The sequence below is a fragment of the Stegastes partitus genome, unplaced genomic scaffold (assembly GCF_000690725.1).
Source record: "Stegastes partitus isolate 25-593 unplaced genomic scaffold, Stegastes_partitus-1.0.2 Scaffold57, whole genome shotgun sequence".
Lineage (NCBI taxonomy): Eukaryota > Metazoa > Chordata > Actinopteri > Pomacentridae > Stegastes > Stegastes partitus.
The window spans coordinates 823138-839347 of NW_007577788.1; the positions used below are offsets into that span (position 1 = coordinate 823138).

At 38.4% G+C, this 16210-nt stretch overlaps 1 protein-coding gene across 6 annotated transcripts in view; it reads right to left on the reverse strand.

The window, feature by feature from the left end:
- The window catches only part of dlg1b (discs large MAGUK scaffold protein 1b), a 209178-nt gene extending 194134 nt beyond the window's left edge, over positions 1–15044 (reverse strand). For all 6 annotated transcript variants that reach the window (XM_008275706.1, XM_008275705.1, XM_008275704.1 and 3 more), the window contains exons 1-2: positions 14377–15044; positions 9561–9692 (exon numbers count right to left, since the gene is read on the reverse strand). In XM_008275706.1, coding sequence (XP_008273928.1) covers positions 9561–9692; positions 14377–14395 — 151 coding nt within the window. In that variant the 5' untranslated portion in view covers positions 14396–15044. The remainder of the gene's footprint in view (positions 1–9560; positions 9693–14376) is intronic.
- Between the last annotated feature and the right edge of the window lie 1166 nt (positions 15045–16210).

The window sequence follows — 16210 nt, forward strand, 5'->3', positions numbered from 1 at the left end:
CCTTCACCTGACCAACCTTTATTTGATCATTCAGACGTTCGGCTGCACAGCAAACATTCCCAAACACACAGCAAACTTAATATCCTTCGTCTCTTCATACAGCTGCCAACCTAACTTGTGCTGTCATGTCTTTGTGTCTTTTACCTTCTTTATGTAACGCTGAAACTGGTGCATACAATAGAAATGAGGTTCAACAGCATTTTATCAAATCTATTTTCAAATTCTGTCCTTTTTGGGGGGCTTAACCAAAAATAAATAAATAAATACATAAATAAAAGAACAACTGACTTTCTCTCTTGACATAGAATCTCTATAATTTCCTTTAAAACATCATACTTAAATAGAACTACAACTGTAGCTTTAAAAAAAAAAAAAAACTCTACTTAAGTCATTTTAATTTGTTATTTCCATCCATGCTCGTGAAGATTATACAAAATAGTCACATTTCTTCTTTTAATTCATAAATTACCTTTTGATTAGAGCAGACTCCAGCTTACAGAGAGCTCATTAGCCAGAAAGTTGATTTAATTGAGCCTTTTTGCATGTAACTCAGAGAATTATCATTATTAGCTGTGGCTGATGTAATCAGTTTCCCACGACGATAATGCAAAAGAGTGAAGAGAGACAAACCTCGTCACTATTAAGTGATTCATTAGCAACTGAGATTAACCTATTACATCAGCCTAAAACTGGACCTAAACAGAACCAGAAGTCAAACTTAGCCTCAACGTTAGACACATTTTTATGAGCAAATCCCATAAAACGGCACCGTTTTACTCCACAAAGCCCAAAATACACCAAACAAATACATTTCTGGCTCAACAATGAAGAACATGCAGAGCTAAAGAAGTTAATAAATTAGTAGAAGTCATGTTTTGGCACACAAATATCAAAAATATCCTTTTTAAACTTCTGAAAAGAGGCAAAATAGACAACTTTTTTTCTTTGGAAATTGAATAGCTTTGAAACGACATGAAAGTCTATTTGGCTTGTAGTGTGTTTTTTTATGTTTGCATTTTGTGTCATCAGTCAGGCTGAAACTAAAAAAGATAAAAACTCATAAAATTTATATGTCAAATAGAAGACAACATAATAAAATATGAAAACAGGATAGCAAATAAAGATAAAATACTGAAAATTTAAACCATTGCTTGAAAAAGCCACTGAAACATACGTTTTGAGATTTTTCTGAAGGCCAGTAATAACAAACTGTGCTGGTCGAGGCAGCAGAGGACAAACAGGAGAAGGATGAAGAGCAGGATGAAGAGCAGGAAACAGGCCACTGAGCTCACACTGACAATCTCCACTCATCTATTAGTGATGAAGAAGCTGAAAGCTATAACAAGCTGGATGCTTGCAGGGCAAAGAGAAGGAAGCTGCTGTTGAAGCCGATGCTGAATATTTACGCAAACAAAACTGCATTTTTCCAGCTGTTTCATGGTTAGATGGAATTTTACAAAGTCTGAAGCTTGACTGAGGTGATGCTTAAGAGGAGGTTTACATGGATCCTCTTCATTTACCGCCATCAATATTTAATAGGCGGCACTAGCTAAATGACTGCATTACATAATAAACATAGAGATTACTATCGATCACACCATGCGTCATTTGCATTTGGAGCATTCAGCCGAGTATAAATGGATTCATCACAGATCATCAGTGTGTCTGGCTCTGGAGCTGCAGCCAACCGAAGAAAATCTTGGTGGACTCAAATGGTACAGAGTAGACTCTTAAATTGATCAATTGGCTGCAGGGGGGAATAAAATCTTCACTCTACCTGCAGCCATTTTAGCCTAAGTAAACTGTAAGTCGACATTTGAAGCTAGTATCTGCGGCCATACTAATTAATTCGAACCCATTATTTTCTATTGAATGGCTAAGAACAGACTAGGAGCAGATTTCTGAAGATATGAGGAAATATTGAGGAAAATCACACAGACAAAAGCTGCTGCATTTAATTGATCTAATAAACTCTTATAAAGTAAGTGAAAATGAACCATTTCCAACACTAACAAGAAATTCTATGGCTGGAACATGATTTTGATGGGCTGACTTAATATTCTGTACACAACTTGCATTTTGCGAAGTTTATAGTCGACTTTTTAGAGGGGAAATTCAACAGAGTAAATGTTCAGTTAATGAAGTCAGACCCAGCAGATTCCATTAGGTGAATTTAAAGTTGTAAACCATCACAGATGAAGTTTTTGTCTTTATACAGCTCTGTCAGGTTCAGAAAATGTCACACATCACTAACAGATAATCAAAACATCCGCATGTGCTGTTCATCTTGACAGAAACCAACACAGTCTCCATTAAAATGCACATTTAAAAGAGAAAACTCCAGCGAATCAGTGTGTCTCCACCGTTATGCAATTATAGCAGTCGGGCTGAAAGTCACTTTCCGTTAATTTCTATGTAAAACGGGCCAGAACACATTCACTTCTACAATAACACAAATGTGTCATTAAAAACAGAATTCAATTAGTTTAGAAGAATACATTTTGCATGTTTTTCAAAAGTGGGATAAAGTTGTTACCTGTGTGGGTTGACAAGTTTAGTCTAAAGCAGCTTTCAAAAAAAAAAGGGGCCAGTTTTGGAAAAAAAATGCACATAAAAACTTCTTTGTTGACTTTGTTGATCTTTTGTGTGCCTAAGATTTGGGTGGTAGTGGACAGAATACGTTTTTAAACAATATTTTTGTATCAACCGATTGTTTCCGGACTGGTGCTGCAGCATGAGTAAACTGTAGAACAATACTTCTTAAATGGGTCAATTACAAATCTTTTTATTTTCTGTAACTGTTTGATGTTTTGATCAATATTAACACTAAAAATATGCAGAAACAGGTGAAAACTTACTATAAAAGGTAGTAAATGCAAACTGTAGAACTTAACATGTAAGATGGAGCAAACTCAAACTGTAGTTTATACAATTAACATTTTAAAAAGAGCTGCAGACGCCCTGCAACTCTGTATTCTCTGCTGGTGAATCTTAAAGACAGCCAGCTTCACTTTCAAAGTCACAGAGCTGAAAAAGTTGCAGACAAAAAAAGTCCGTTGGCCAATTGGAGCAGCTCATTCAGTCATTCAGTCATGGGAAACTCAAACAGATCGGACCACATTCCTGCTGCTCGGCGTTCGTTAACCCTGCAGCTGCGTCTCTGTTTACTCGAATCCCGTTAGCTGAAAACACAACGCTGCCGCAACTGCTGGAAACCTGCATGGTGACTCTTATTCATAAAATCTCACAAGGAGAGAATAACTTGTGTTCTGAGCTGCTGAATGTAGCTGCAGAACAACGTAGTGGAGGGGAACATGGAAGGAGTCACTTCCAAATCAAACACATATTTATACTCAGCTGTTCTGCAAACAAACTGATTCACAAATTACAACAGTTAAAGGCCACAGCAGCGACTCAGAGGCAGGTAACTACATTTGCGTTAAGCATGCACAAAACAGGATCAAGAGCTCGTTAGGGGCCGTCAGGCTCGTTTCGCTGACATCACACACTGATATAATGACGTGATCCGGTGGTTCCAGAAAACAACCTTAAGCTGCTAAAGTGTCCTTCAGCCAAGTTTGTGTGAACATTAGAGGAGCAATGGATCATAACACTCAGAGCTTCGATCATTTTGTGGCTTTTAAGAGACCGATTGGGTCATTTTTCAGACCAGCAAACAAAATAAATGCTATTAATATGCTTTTAAAATGTTGGACATGTTGATTCTAGTTTTGTTTTGTTTTTGTTTTTTTCCCCCATTTTTTGTAAAGTAAACAATCCAGGAAAATCAACTTTTGTTTTTTTCTTTTTTATGATTTATGGCATCATAACTGGATCATACTGGACAGAAGACATTTCTGAGTTCTCTCTACTTCTTCATGGTTGTTCTGTTTCCGACAGGAGACAGTTATTTATCCATAATTATCCACTATATTTTAATCCAGTATTGGTAACACCGCAGCGCAGTTTAAGATGTTGTACACATTTATTCCAGGTATAATCATTTTTTAAAATATAAATAATCAATGAAATCCTTTTTATATTTTTTCTTTTTCAATAATTTATTGTGTTTTAGCGGTGTCATACTGCACAGTAGACATTTATGAGTTCACTTTATGTCTCATCATAGTTTACCTGTTTCCATCAAGGTGCAGGACTTTATATTGCAGTAAAAAATGAGCCCACAGTGAGGAAAAAATGAGACACACAGAAACTGCTTGGTGTATAGAGGGTTAACCTGCTCAATATTTGAGGCATTTGTGTCATTTTCTACTGTATGACAACAAATCTGCTTCATAGAAATCCCAGGTTTGGATTTCATTGTTGCATTCAAGTGTCTTATCCGACAATTAGTGGACAAGATCACAACTCTTCCGTCACCTTTCGGTGTCCGTCAGGTTTTAATAAAAGGTGTTGGAGGTTGAGACCCAGAACTACCGGTACTCTCTGAAAACCTCTCCCCCCAACCACTGATGTTATTAATGTTTGAGTCGAGCGTGTCGTCTATTCTCAGCTGGTTTATGACCTCTCGCTTCACAGAGGAAACAAACAGGAGGACGGCTGAAGCCTCGAAGCTGCTTCATTCCTACAGATGTACAAACACGATGAGGTCGGGGAGGTCGGCGGGAGCTTTTAGCACATTATCACTTCACTGACAATTATCGCGTGATATTTGGCCTTCAGGGATAAATTAAATCAGAGCTTTGCGCCACATTAGGGCTGTAAAGTGCCGACTCTGATGCACAAACACAGCCAACTTCAATACTGCTTGAAATTTGAAAACGAGTAAATAAAAGTGACACAGCTATCAAAAAACTCAAGGCTCAGCCTACGTTACATTCTGATATTAACAAAATCTGATTTTTTTTTCCTGCCCCTAAATTCTTGCATTAATCAGATCTAAGCAATTTCCACAAGTGGCTTTAGTTCATTGGATTAACCGGCTATGTGACCACGGTCACCTCACATGTTTATGATTTAACTGTTGTGTTATTTTTGTACACTTGCAGCGAAAGTTTCAGTGTCATTCAGAACACTTCGCAGTTTAAAACGAGGACTTTAAATGGCAATTTATTAATCTCAATTTGTTGTTTGGTCTACAAAATGTCTGAAAATGGCCGAAAAACACAACAGAGCTGTCTGAGGAGCTCAGATTCAGCTGCATTCATTTTTTTATACCCCTCGTTCAAGAGCTGAAAGAGTTAGTCAATATATGAGCTGACAGAAAGAAAAATATTCTGCAACACTTTCTGTAGTGAACAAGTGTTAGGAGTCAAAAAGAAACTTTCTGACTTCAGATTCTCTTTTTTAATATAATTTTATTTTTATATCATTTTCTTGATTCGCTGTGCTATGGTCTATAACAGGGGTATTCGAATAAAAGTCACCAAGGTCCAGTGACTAAAATTTCCTCCAAGTAAAAGGTCCAAACCGAAATCCAGTTTGTGTCTTATAGCCTTCCCCTATGGCCACATTTTCATGGTTCTAACAATACTTATTGTCAATTTTTAATTCAGGATATGTTTAACTGAGAGCACACCTAGCTCTTTTACCATATATAGCAGTCCCAGGCAAATAAATTTAAGGCCTTTATTTCAGATTAGAGAAAAAAAAAACCTCAGAATAAAATACTTTTTTTTTAAAAATCCAAATAACCCTTTTATCTCTTAAATTAAAGAGGTCCCAGCCTAAAGAACTGAAGTTTTCCAATTCAAGTAAAAGTTAACATCCTCAGAAAACAATAAATAAAAGGTTTGGTTTGCACGTTGCTGTGCTGTAAATGTGATGACGAGTCGGATAGATCTGTCATACTCGGCTTGCAGCTCAGTTATTTTGCGTGCCCTCAGCTCGGACTTCAGGGTATAACTTTGCTCTAAAGAGCTGTGCTTTATTTTGTAGTGGCGCTTCACGGTGTTACTTTTAATTAATGCCACGTTTTCAGAGCATATGAGGCAAACTGGTTGTGAACTGCCTGACGGAAGAATGAACATACATTTAACTGTCCACTCATCTTCAAAGCAGCGGGTTTCCTCATCAACCTTCTTTCTTTTCTTTTTTTTTAAAGCAAGTCATGCTGTCATCACTGTCTCTTCCTCTGTGCTCTGCTGTATAGGCAAGCGGCAGTGAGCTGTGGCGGTGCGCTGGCAGTGCAGGGTAACCAAACGATTTGATTGGCTCGACTGAGTGGTGCTATTGCCATATTAACTGGAGTAGCAGCGCCCGCTGTCAATAGCCGCGACCGTCGGAAAAAAAAATGCTCCATGAAAATCTATTCTCATGAATTTATCAGAGATTGGTCACGGGTCCGAACAGAACCATCACTCGGTCCAGAACCGGACCAAGGTCCGCCATTTGGTGATGCCTGGTCTATAAAATGCCAGAAAATAGTGAAAAATGTCAGCATTTCAAAGAACCAAAGATGACAAATGTCTTGAAGCCCACAGATATTAAGTCTACCGTCATAGAGAAGGAAAGAAACCAGAAAATATTCATAGTTAAGAAACTTCAATCAGAAGACTTAGACTTTTTTTTTTTAATCACTCAAACCGATTGATTATTCTAAATAGTTGGCGATTCATTTAACTGTTGATAACTAATTGACCACCACACCATAACCAGATACTTGCACGATTCACAAACATGAGTGTGAAGCACCAACACAAAAACACCAGATCTGACAGAAGTCCTTAACTTTTGTGGAAAAAGCAAAACCACAGACAGAAGTAGAGAGAACTTGTTTGTACAAAATGCTGCCACAGCAACAACTTCTTTGACACGCTGGCTAGTTTGGAGTTCAGCTAACTTTAAGTAAGTTAAACCTGCAGTCTCCATAAGATTGGGCCAGTTTAAGTTCATTGAAACACATTTAGTCTGTTTATCTGCCGACAAAAATAATTGAATAATCCTGGAAAGTTGCTGGTGTGCCGTCACCAACCGAAAGAAAAAAAGCAGTCACGACAAGAAGCTGGTTATGAACTTGGTTAGTCAACCCAGAGGTTCTGAATCTATCTCTAGAGGTGAAGCTAGCAGCAGATGACCAACCACAAACATGTAATTCAAATCGATAAGTAGACTTACTACAAATTTTATACGGTCAACAGTCAGGCTATACAGCTTTCGTGTTTTTATCAGTTTCTCTTAGGATAATTTTGCTTTACAAAGTAAAAAAAAAAACAATAAAATGGCTTTGAAACTGTTTGTAGCACAAAAACCTTTTTTCTTTTACCGAACTCGGAAGCGTTTTTATTTGCACTGATCTGGAACATATTTGCTCCGGGGCACGTTAAAGTTGCAGCATCAGTTACCATGAAGACAAGCCACCGTCGTACCAAAAACCAAAAGTTAAACCTGAAACTACCTCGATAACTTCAAATCCATCTTGTTAGTACAGAACTCTGGACACCACAATAACACCTGAGTGGTTTACATGGTACCATTGTTGCCTGCATCACCTGAAACACTGAGCACCTCGTTACTTCTTTTCAGTGGTTTGTTCAGAGGAAGATTCTTAACAATTTTCTTAATCAATAGCTCGCAGCGTTATCAATCAACTTTTAACTAACCTTGACAGTATATTGATAACAGTAGATATTAATCTAAATGCTGATATAGCTATTTTGAACCACAGTTATGGTACCGCCTCTTGGGGTTGCTGCAGTATTAGACAGTGAGAGGCTCCACCTGGTGGATCAACCAGGTACTACAGCTGATCTACAAGACATTTTCTGTCATGCATGACCTTCTCCTCTACCTTATTGGTTAATATATTTTTAATCAGTTAAATAATAGACAGCAATTCGTCAAATAACTATTAACAGCTGACATTACTGTGTTAAGTTAAAAGTTTCTGGGTTAAAAGAGTGAATAAAATAGTGAAATGTAACTTCTGAGAACAACAACCTGTGCCCAGTTTTTTACACTGAATCAGACACCCTCTGAGAAAAGACTGGACACAAAATAAATAATTTTTTCAGCTTTAAATATCTTTTTAATATCTCGAGTCACTGTCAATCTGTACATCAATGCAAAACTAAGGTTTGAAAATTAAGCTCCTCGGACTGATGCTCTTGCATGAACACATTATGCGTAAAGACATTCCATATTTAAAAAACATTGCCTCTATAATGAATACAAGCCTCACTGCCAAATAATCAAACTGTAAATATGTAACCTACTCTTGCCTTTTGTCAATTTGCCGCGCTGCTACCCAGCCACTAACACATCCATAACACAAATTGATCCCTACTTTCTTCATGCTGAAGGAAACACTGGTCCTGAAGCCAAATGCTGTTTTACTTACTTACTGTAAATAGATGCGATAAGCAGAGACTGTTAGCAGCACTTCAGTTTAAAAGATAAAAATAAAAAACACATCTTTTCAAATATAAGGAACTGACAAAACACGTTATCCCAAGCATCACCACTGATTTTTTTATTTTTTATTTTTTTAAATCACTGATGGTTTGGTAGAAGGACACAATTTCCAACTTTTACAGTCAGAAAATTCATTACCTTGTTTCCTTAGTTTTTGTTGAGTTTTTTGGGGGGTTTTTTTGCTCCTGCCCCATTTTTTGCCCCCTCACTGTGGCTCATTTTTTTCCTGAAATACAATGTCCTGCACCTCTATGGAAACAGAAGAAACATAAAGCAGGAGAGCAAACTCGGAAATGTGTAATGTGCAGTTCAACACAGCTCGAATGCAAAGTTAGAAATCACACTACTCTGCCCATCAGCTGTAGGAAGATGTCTCACCATGCTGAATGTATTTTCCAACAACTCGTTTCCCTGTTCACTGTTTCTGAGCCATGCTGCATTTATTTTACTGATCAAGTTGGTTTTCTTTTTCTCTCAACACTGCCTGCAGTTCACCTGGAGATTCTTAGAATTTTTGACTGTGGGTCACAATAGAGTCAGTCATGGCTTCCCAGTTGTGTTTAGGAGCACAGGACTTTTTCTTTTTTTTTTAACAGAATCTGGGGCAAATCCATTTTTTTAGGAATTGTGATGAATGCAACTTTTCATTATAATAAAATATCAAGATTTTAAGCATAGATTTGTTTTTTTTGCTCAAAAGTGTACATTACACATGACACATTCAAGAACTGTCATTTGTGCTATTGTTGTTGTTGTCTTAAATAATCAGAGAAATTCAATATTTTTCAGTCACACTGTGTCATACTGGACAGAAGACATTTCTGAGTTCTCTGTCCTTCGTGGTTGTTCTGTTTCCACAGATGTGCAGAACTTTTGAAAAATGAGCCACTATGAGGAAAACTGTGACAGGAGCGAAAAAATTAACAAACTGATTTGAGTTAAGATGGATAGTTTACATTTTGCTAAACCACTTCTGCAAATTAGACATATTCTTATTCATGTAAAAGCTTTTTTTACACCCATCAGTTTAATGTAAAAACATTTCTTTATTATTTTAATTGACAATCTAAGAAAAGTTTTCCAGAATTTCTGAACTTTCAGAACTTTCCACGGCTACAGAACTGCCTGCAGATTATGTCCAGGATGTGAGTTAAGCTGTGTGTTTTGGATCGGAGATGCGACTGTACCTATGAGCGCCTGGAAGAGGTTGCTCTGGAAGATGTCGATGACCCTCTGGATGGAGTGTCGGAGCTGCCGGTCCTCTGCGTGGTTCAGCTTGGCCCGGTACTCCTCCAGCAGCAGCAGAGCTCGCTGTGCATCTAGTCGACAGGAAGAGGAAGCAGCAGCAAAGGTAAGTCTGAGATACGACTGATCCAAACTGATCTGCAGCTGCTTTTCTGCAGCAGTAATCTCTGTCCTGAAATACTGGCTGCGTGCAGAGAGTAAAATAATACCGCAAACCTCTAAATGTAAACACATTCAAGGCCGTGTGCAGATTTTAAGTCAGTGTAAATAAAGTTGGGCTGATTTAAAAAGAGCCTTTTCCCCAACAAACAAGTATGAAGGTCAGTGTATCAGCACAGAGGGACGCATAATGTCAGATTTACATTTATGGGTCATCAAAATGTCCAATTCTGCTCTTGAAATGACAGATTATCACTAAATCAAAACAAAAAAAATCTGATAAAATGCATAACAGATGTCCAACACAGGTCTAAGACAGTTCAATGCCTTAAATTCTTCATTTAAAACATTTTGAAGGAGTCAAGAGTTAAACTTACAAATGTAGTACTGCATATAAGTAGTTTAAATATAGATTCATCCAATTTTATTTAATCAATTAACTGACAGAGAAAATTTTAAAAAACAGCCATCGCAACTTCACAGAGTCACACGTGTTGTCTTTGTGTTGCGTGAAACAGTCCAAAACTACAAGGTGCTCAGTTTACAATTAAATAAAGCAGAATAGAGCAGCACATTTATGAGGCCAGAAGCAGCGACTGCTCAGCATTTTTGCTCAAAAATCAATATTTTATCACTTTGTTGAAAGTTAATTTTCATTGATTAATTGACTAATCGGTTCTAAATGTAGGTCCACATATGGAGGTGTACACAAAGGGCTCTGGGTTTATAGAGCATCAAAACTAAGTTACTGCTGTAGGAATCTAATACTTTTGTGACTGAGATTATTTTAAATTTCTGACATAATGTTGAAAATGATGATACTAAGGTGTCAGAAACACAGATCTGAGAGTAAATTACTTCAAGGTTTGACATTTGAGGAAATTTTGTTGAATAAGTACAAAAACAATAAGTGCAGGGAAGATATTAGAAATTATTTTTACTATAAATTAATCTGCAATTCTTCAACAATTTCCCTGAGGTTTGCACCAAAGGGATCAATAAAGTTCTATTCTATTCTATTCAGTGTCCATCGCATCTTCATAAAATCCAAAGTGGCTTCTTTCAAGTGACAAAAACACATTTTAATTCAGTTTACAATGATGAAAAGAACGAAGCAGTGAATCCTTACATTTCTGGAGTGGGATCAGAAAACGTTCATCATGTTTGTGAAGAAGTTACTTGCAGTAGTTATTCCTTATGGATCTTCAATTGATGGACTAATTGATTAATTGATGAATGTTCCATAAAAAGGAAAGCATCAAAAATCCTCTAAACCTAACTAAAGCAGACCTCCCTTCAAATTTCTTTTCTTTCTTTTTTTTCTTGTCGCAAATACACCACCGCCACATTTCTGCACCTTCACAGCAGAGTTCTGCACTGGGTCGGGTTCTCGCGAGACGTACAAAGGTAAACTACAGATAACTATCTTGCTCAGTCTCTATTCTTTGGGGCGTTCATACAACATTAATTACTCGCAAGAGCACCAGCACCAGGCTTAAGCTCAGATAGTCAGAGGAAGGTTGTCTTGGAGAATAGGGCAGCGACTTACTGGAGAAAAGGTTGACTTATTAGCTGAAGATAACTCAGAACAGATTTTACAACTTAAATAGACATTCACAAAATATTGATGGCCAGCTAATGTTACGTAACACATCAGTAGCTTAAGTTAAGTGGGACCGGTGCCAACTCAGTGTCGCTAACGTGAGTAAACTAACTGATAGCATTAAGCCAACATCTACACGCCATGATGGAACTGCTCACTGCACCTTCAGATGAGCTTGTTCAAATATTTCTCTAAGAAGAGAAAGACACCTGATGGAGATGACGCTAGCCAGGTATCATTAGCCTTTTACTGACTCATAAACGATGATGGTTCGGTAAAAAATAGCGTAATCAGATGTGATGTGAATGTAAATGATCGAATGTTAATGTTTTATGTAATCGTATAAGACCAGTAACCTTAGACAGGGAAGAGTAGTGGCCAGCAGCAGACATTTAATAATATATCATCAGACACAAACTAGAACTAGGGTGTAGGAAATTGAGAGAAACAATGTCATTATTGTTTCTATTTGTAGGTGAAGACTGACTTCATAAACAGGCTGCAGGGGATCACCTAGCAGCATATATGCTGCTGAGCCTCTCGGTGACTTTCTCTTCAACAGAGCCTTAGAACTCTTCTACAAAAAAACCCCAGAAAAAACAATTTTTCTGAGCCTGGGTGCAAACTTTGTCACTGCTTCTACACCCCCATCAAGAAATTATTCATAGTTTTTATTTATTAAATCTTATTATTTAATTTTTATTTGTTTTAATTTTTACATTCAGCCTTTAAAACGTCATTTTCAACCGGCCATTCAATAAATAATCTGCAGTTAAATGTCTTCTGTTTACACCACCACAACTCCCCAGATAGCAGCCCCCGCTGCTGAAAAAAATCTTAGAGGAAACACTGCAAATGATAAATTTTTTGAAAAAATTGTTAAGCCATCCAGATTCTTAAGATGAAACCCTAAAAACAATGCCACATTCACTCAATATATGGCACTTTATGTGTAAAACGTATCTCTGTTCTCTTTATTTTAAAGTTTTATTTCATAAAAGTGTTGTAAATGTGATAATATGAAAGCTGGTGGGGGAGGAAGGAAGCGTTTTCTTCTGGTCGTCTTTCGTTTATTTAGAAGCAGCAGATTCAGACGTTATGATGGCCTATAAACCCAGGGCTGACCTGATAATACATTGACCATTTGGAGCTCATTTGTCAATTACTTGAACAGAAAATAAGTCACCAATCCACAATTTTACATGTGGAGCCTTTTTTTAAGCTGAAAAGCCAAACATTCTTCCAAAGTGTGAGGTTTTTCTTGTTTTAGATCACTGTGTTTTGGACAAAACAAGACAAAGAGAACTTGAAATTAGCATATTTCAACATTTTCTAACCCTTTACAGGCCAAACTGTTAGTTTGATGGATGGCAAATTAATCAATAATGGAATTAAACTTTAGTTTTTGTCCCTAAAAAATTACACATAATAGCATATCAGCAAATAATTCAAATATTCTTATGTTCCTGGTTACAGAGGCTGACAAAACACATTCAGTGAGGTAATGTGAGAATTCAATTAGAACTACTACTAAGTATAACTAGGTTGCTAATTAGTTTTTAATGTCCTAATTAAAATATTAAATATTGTGATGCAGTTTAATGTCACTAATCTGAAAATGCATGACTTTTAGACTGTTGGTCGCACAAAACAAGATGTAGACAACTTGTCATGAACACATTTTTATATTTTCTAAAAATTTACAAACTAAACAAATGGTTGATTAATTGGATAAAGGACGGATTAATCATTAATAGAAATATTTAGCTTTAGCTTTTCAAAGCTGCAATGTGTTAACTCACTATTTGAAATCTGATTCTCTCCCAGTTAAAGTTTATGTATGTCATAATTGAATCAGAATATTGTGACACAGTTTATGTCACAAAAATTTGAATATATCCTAAAAAAAACACATGAAGTTTTAACGTTTCACAGCAAACCTGTGTGAGGTTTAAATACAACATGCAAATACAATATTACATATCTTTCTTATGTCTGAACACTATGATACAACTTTAAATCACTGTAATCTGAATATCTTTGAGTTTTAGCCCGTTGACTGCACAAAACAAGGTACAGAGAACTAATAATGAGCATATTTTTAACATTTTCACAAATCAGAATATTGTGACACATTTTGTATCATTGCTTTGGCAATATCTGAGTTTTGCACAGTTAGTCGCTCAAAACAAGGTGCTGAGAACTTGTAATGAACATATTTTCACTTTTTCCACCAATTTACAAACTAAGCAAATGGTTAGTTGTATTTGATAAAGGACAAATTAGTCAATAATGAAATTAATATTCAGTTTTAGTCCTTCAATGATGCTACAAATTGAGGCATCAATTCTCTATTTAGAGATCCGATTTTTTTCCAGTTAAACTGTACAAGTTTATTTGTCTTAATCAAACCAGTGTTGTGACTCACAAGAATCAGACTATATCTTTAAAAAACACATCAAGGTTTTCAGTCTCACAGTCAACCTGTGTGATAAATGTGATCCCAAATATAACTTCGTATAATTAGGTTGCTGTTAACTCACTATTTGCCATCATTTGATATTAGCTTGTTTTTTTAATACGGAAAATAAGATCGTACAAACTTGAACAATGTTTAAATTACATACGGACATTTTTCAAAATTTTTAGAGTTAACCTACTTCAGGGATCGTGTGCGGTGTCCTTGTAAATATTTTATTAATATTAGAGTTTATTTTTAGTTGGGCTCGTCTCCAGACAAGGTGCCCCATATACAACTTGGTTAGCAACAGCGGCTAATCGGCTAGCCCCTACTTTAACTCACTTCGCCCGGCTCGGCAAGGCTCGGTGAGGCCCAACCGAGCCGTGTGGACCGTGTTCTGGCCGAGTTCGGTGCGTGTCGGTGTGTTTGATCCGACTCTTTTGTTTGTGTTTCTTTATGCGACGCCGCAGTTGGAGTTTCTCCCAGCCGCTAGCCGCTAGCTTGCTAGTTAATACGTGAAGTGGAAGCGGCTTACCTTTCTTTCTCACTGGCATGGTTCGGCTCCGGCTCGGCTCGGGTTCGCTGTGCGTTAGCCGCGTACACTCCCCACACAGGACGGGCTTTATTGATTTTCTCCTCCGCTTTAAAGCCCCGCTGTCACCGCTCCAAGTCGAAGAAAATCCCTCCACGACGACACCAAGTTCCCCTCCGACAAACCTCCGAACTAACTCAGAGTCAGCGGGAAACCGGCGACAATAGCCGAAACGAGACACAGACGGCGGCTCCGGGTCAAATTAAAATCCCACAAAAGCGGCTCCGGTGAGCTACCGACTCCTTTCTGCGCCGCAGAGGCTCCCTGCGCCCGGCGAGCACCGCGCAGGAGGCACGCGGACAGACGGGCTGACCGCGACGGCGACACCCGGCTGCCGAAGCGGGACCCGCCGAGTCAAACTCCGCGTCAACAATAGTTTACGTGCAGGCTGAGCTCCGGGCGGTGCAGGCATGAAGCTCCTGCCGGTAGAGGAGACCGATGCGCTTTAATGCTTTTTCCAGAAATATGAGAAACTTCAAAGTGCAGTCCGGTGGCACATAAAGCCGTCCTCGGTCTGCACCGTGCGTTCGTGTCAACTTCTCCGAGCGTAAATCCCTCCTCTCTTTTCCTTCTGCTTCCTCTCTTTTCTCCTCTTTTCTTCCTCCTCCTCCGCCCTCCTCCAGCACCTCTCCAGGTCGACAAATTCCAAACTTTCCTCCAAAATGGCGCCTCGCAGGGCTGGAAATGTGAACCATGTGATTTCCAAAAAGCCGACCCTCCGACCTGCCGCCCAATCATGCAGCTCACCTCCACTGCCAAGAGGAGGAAGAGGAGGAGGAGAGGAAGGGAAGGTGAAAGAGTGAGCAGGGAAAGTTAAAGAAAGCTGCGAGGAGGAAACGGATGGGGATGAGGAGAAAAGCAACAAGGTACAGACCAAAGACACTACAATAGCATTTAAGATGCAAAGAGTGAGATCACCTGGTTGAACAGCAGCTTCAGCAAGTGTCCAGACACTTCACTGAGCTGTAGGTTAAATTTGACTTTTGTTAATCGAATAATAATTCATTAATATTCATTAATTGCTAATTGTCATTTCTAAGTCATTAATAGTCAGCGGTTTTCAGAAGCCCTTCAGCAGCAGCTTCCAGGTAACTTTTCATGTGATTTAAACACCTCATCTATCATCAGTGCCTACGCACAGATATGTGCGTAGAGCGTGCATACGAACATTCCTACACAAATTATGGAATTGATCAACTTGTACTTATACTTAGGACTGTGTGTAAATATACGCACATCTCTGATCGTGCGTACATACATAATCTAGCAGTAGAATAGTAAACTGCAAATAGAAAGTATTCGAGGAGTTTGACCACCGGCATATTCCAGCGTGAGGTTGGAGACATATGCGGCATTTCTCAGCCATCACTGACCAGGATCAGTGTTGGATGCCATAACTTCACAGCCAACATCCAGTGTCCTTACAGCCATCAGCAACGAGCCCAAATCATATGGGGACTTCATGCCATCGCTGGATTCCCAAACATTAGTGGAGCCACTGACTGCACCCACATCGCAAGCGCTGCATACACAGAAACGCTCTGCAAAAAGAAAACACTGCATATCCACTCACACAACGGAAGTGCCCCACAATGGAAGCGCCCCAGGCCTCTAGGGGCAGTAGTGAGCTTTTCACCTGAGAGGCATACAAAGATGAGCAAGGCAACCCTGTTAGCGTCCTGGCACAGCCTCGCAGGAGACCCAGAAGAGATCCGTCCTACAGGGTCTGTAATGTTTTTGTGTGTACAGTATATTATTATGTGTAGCAGGACACAGA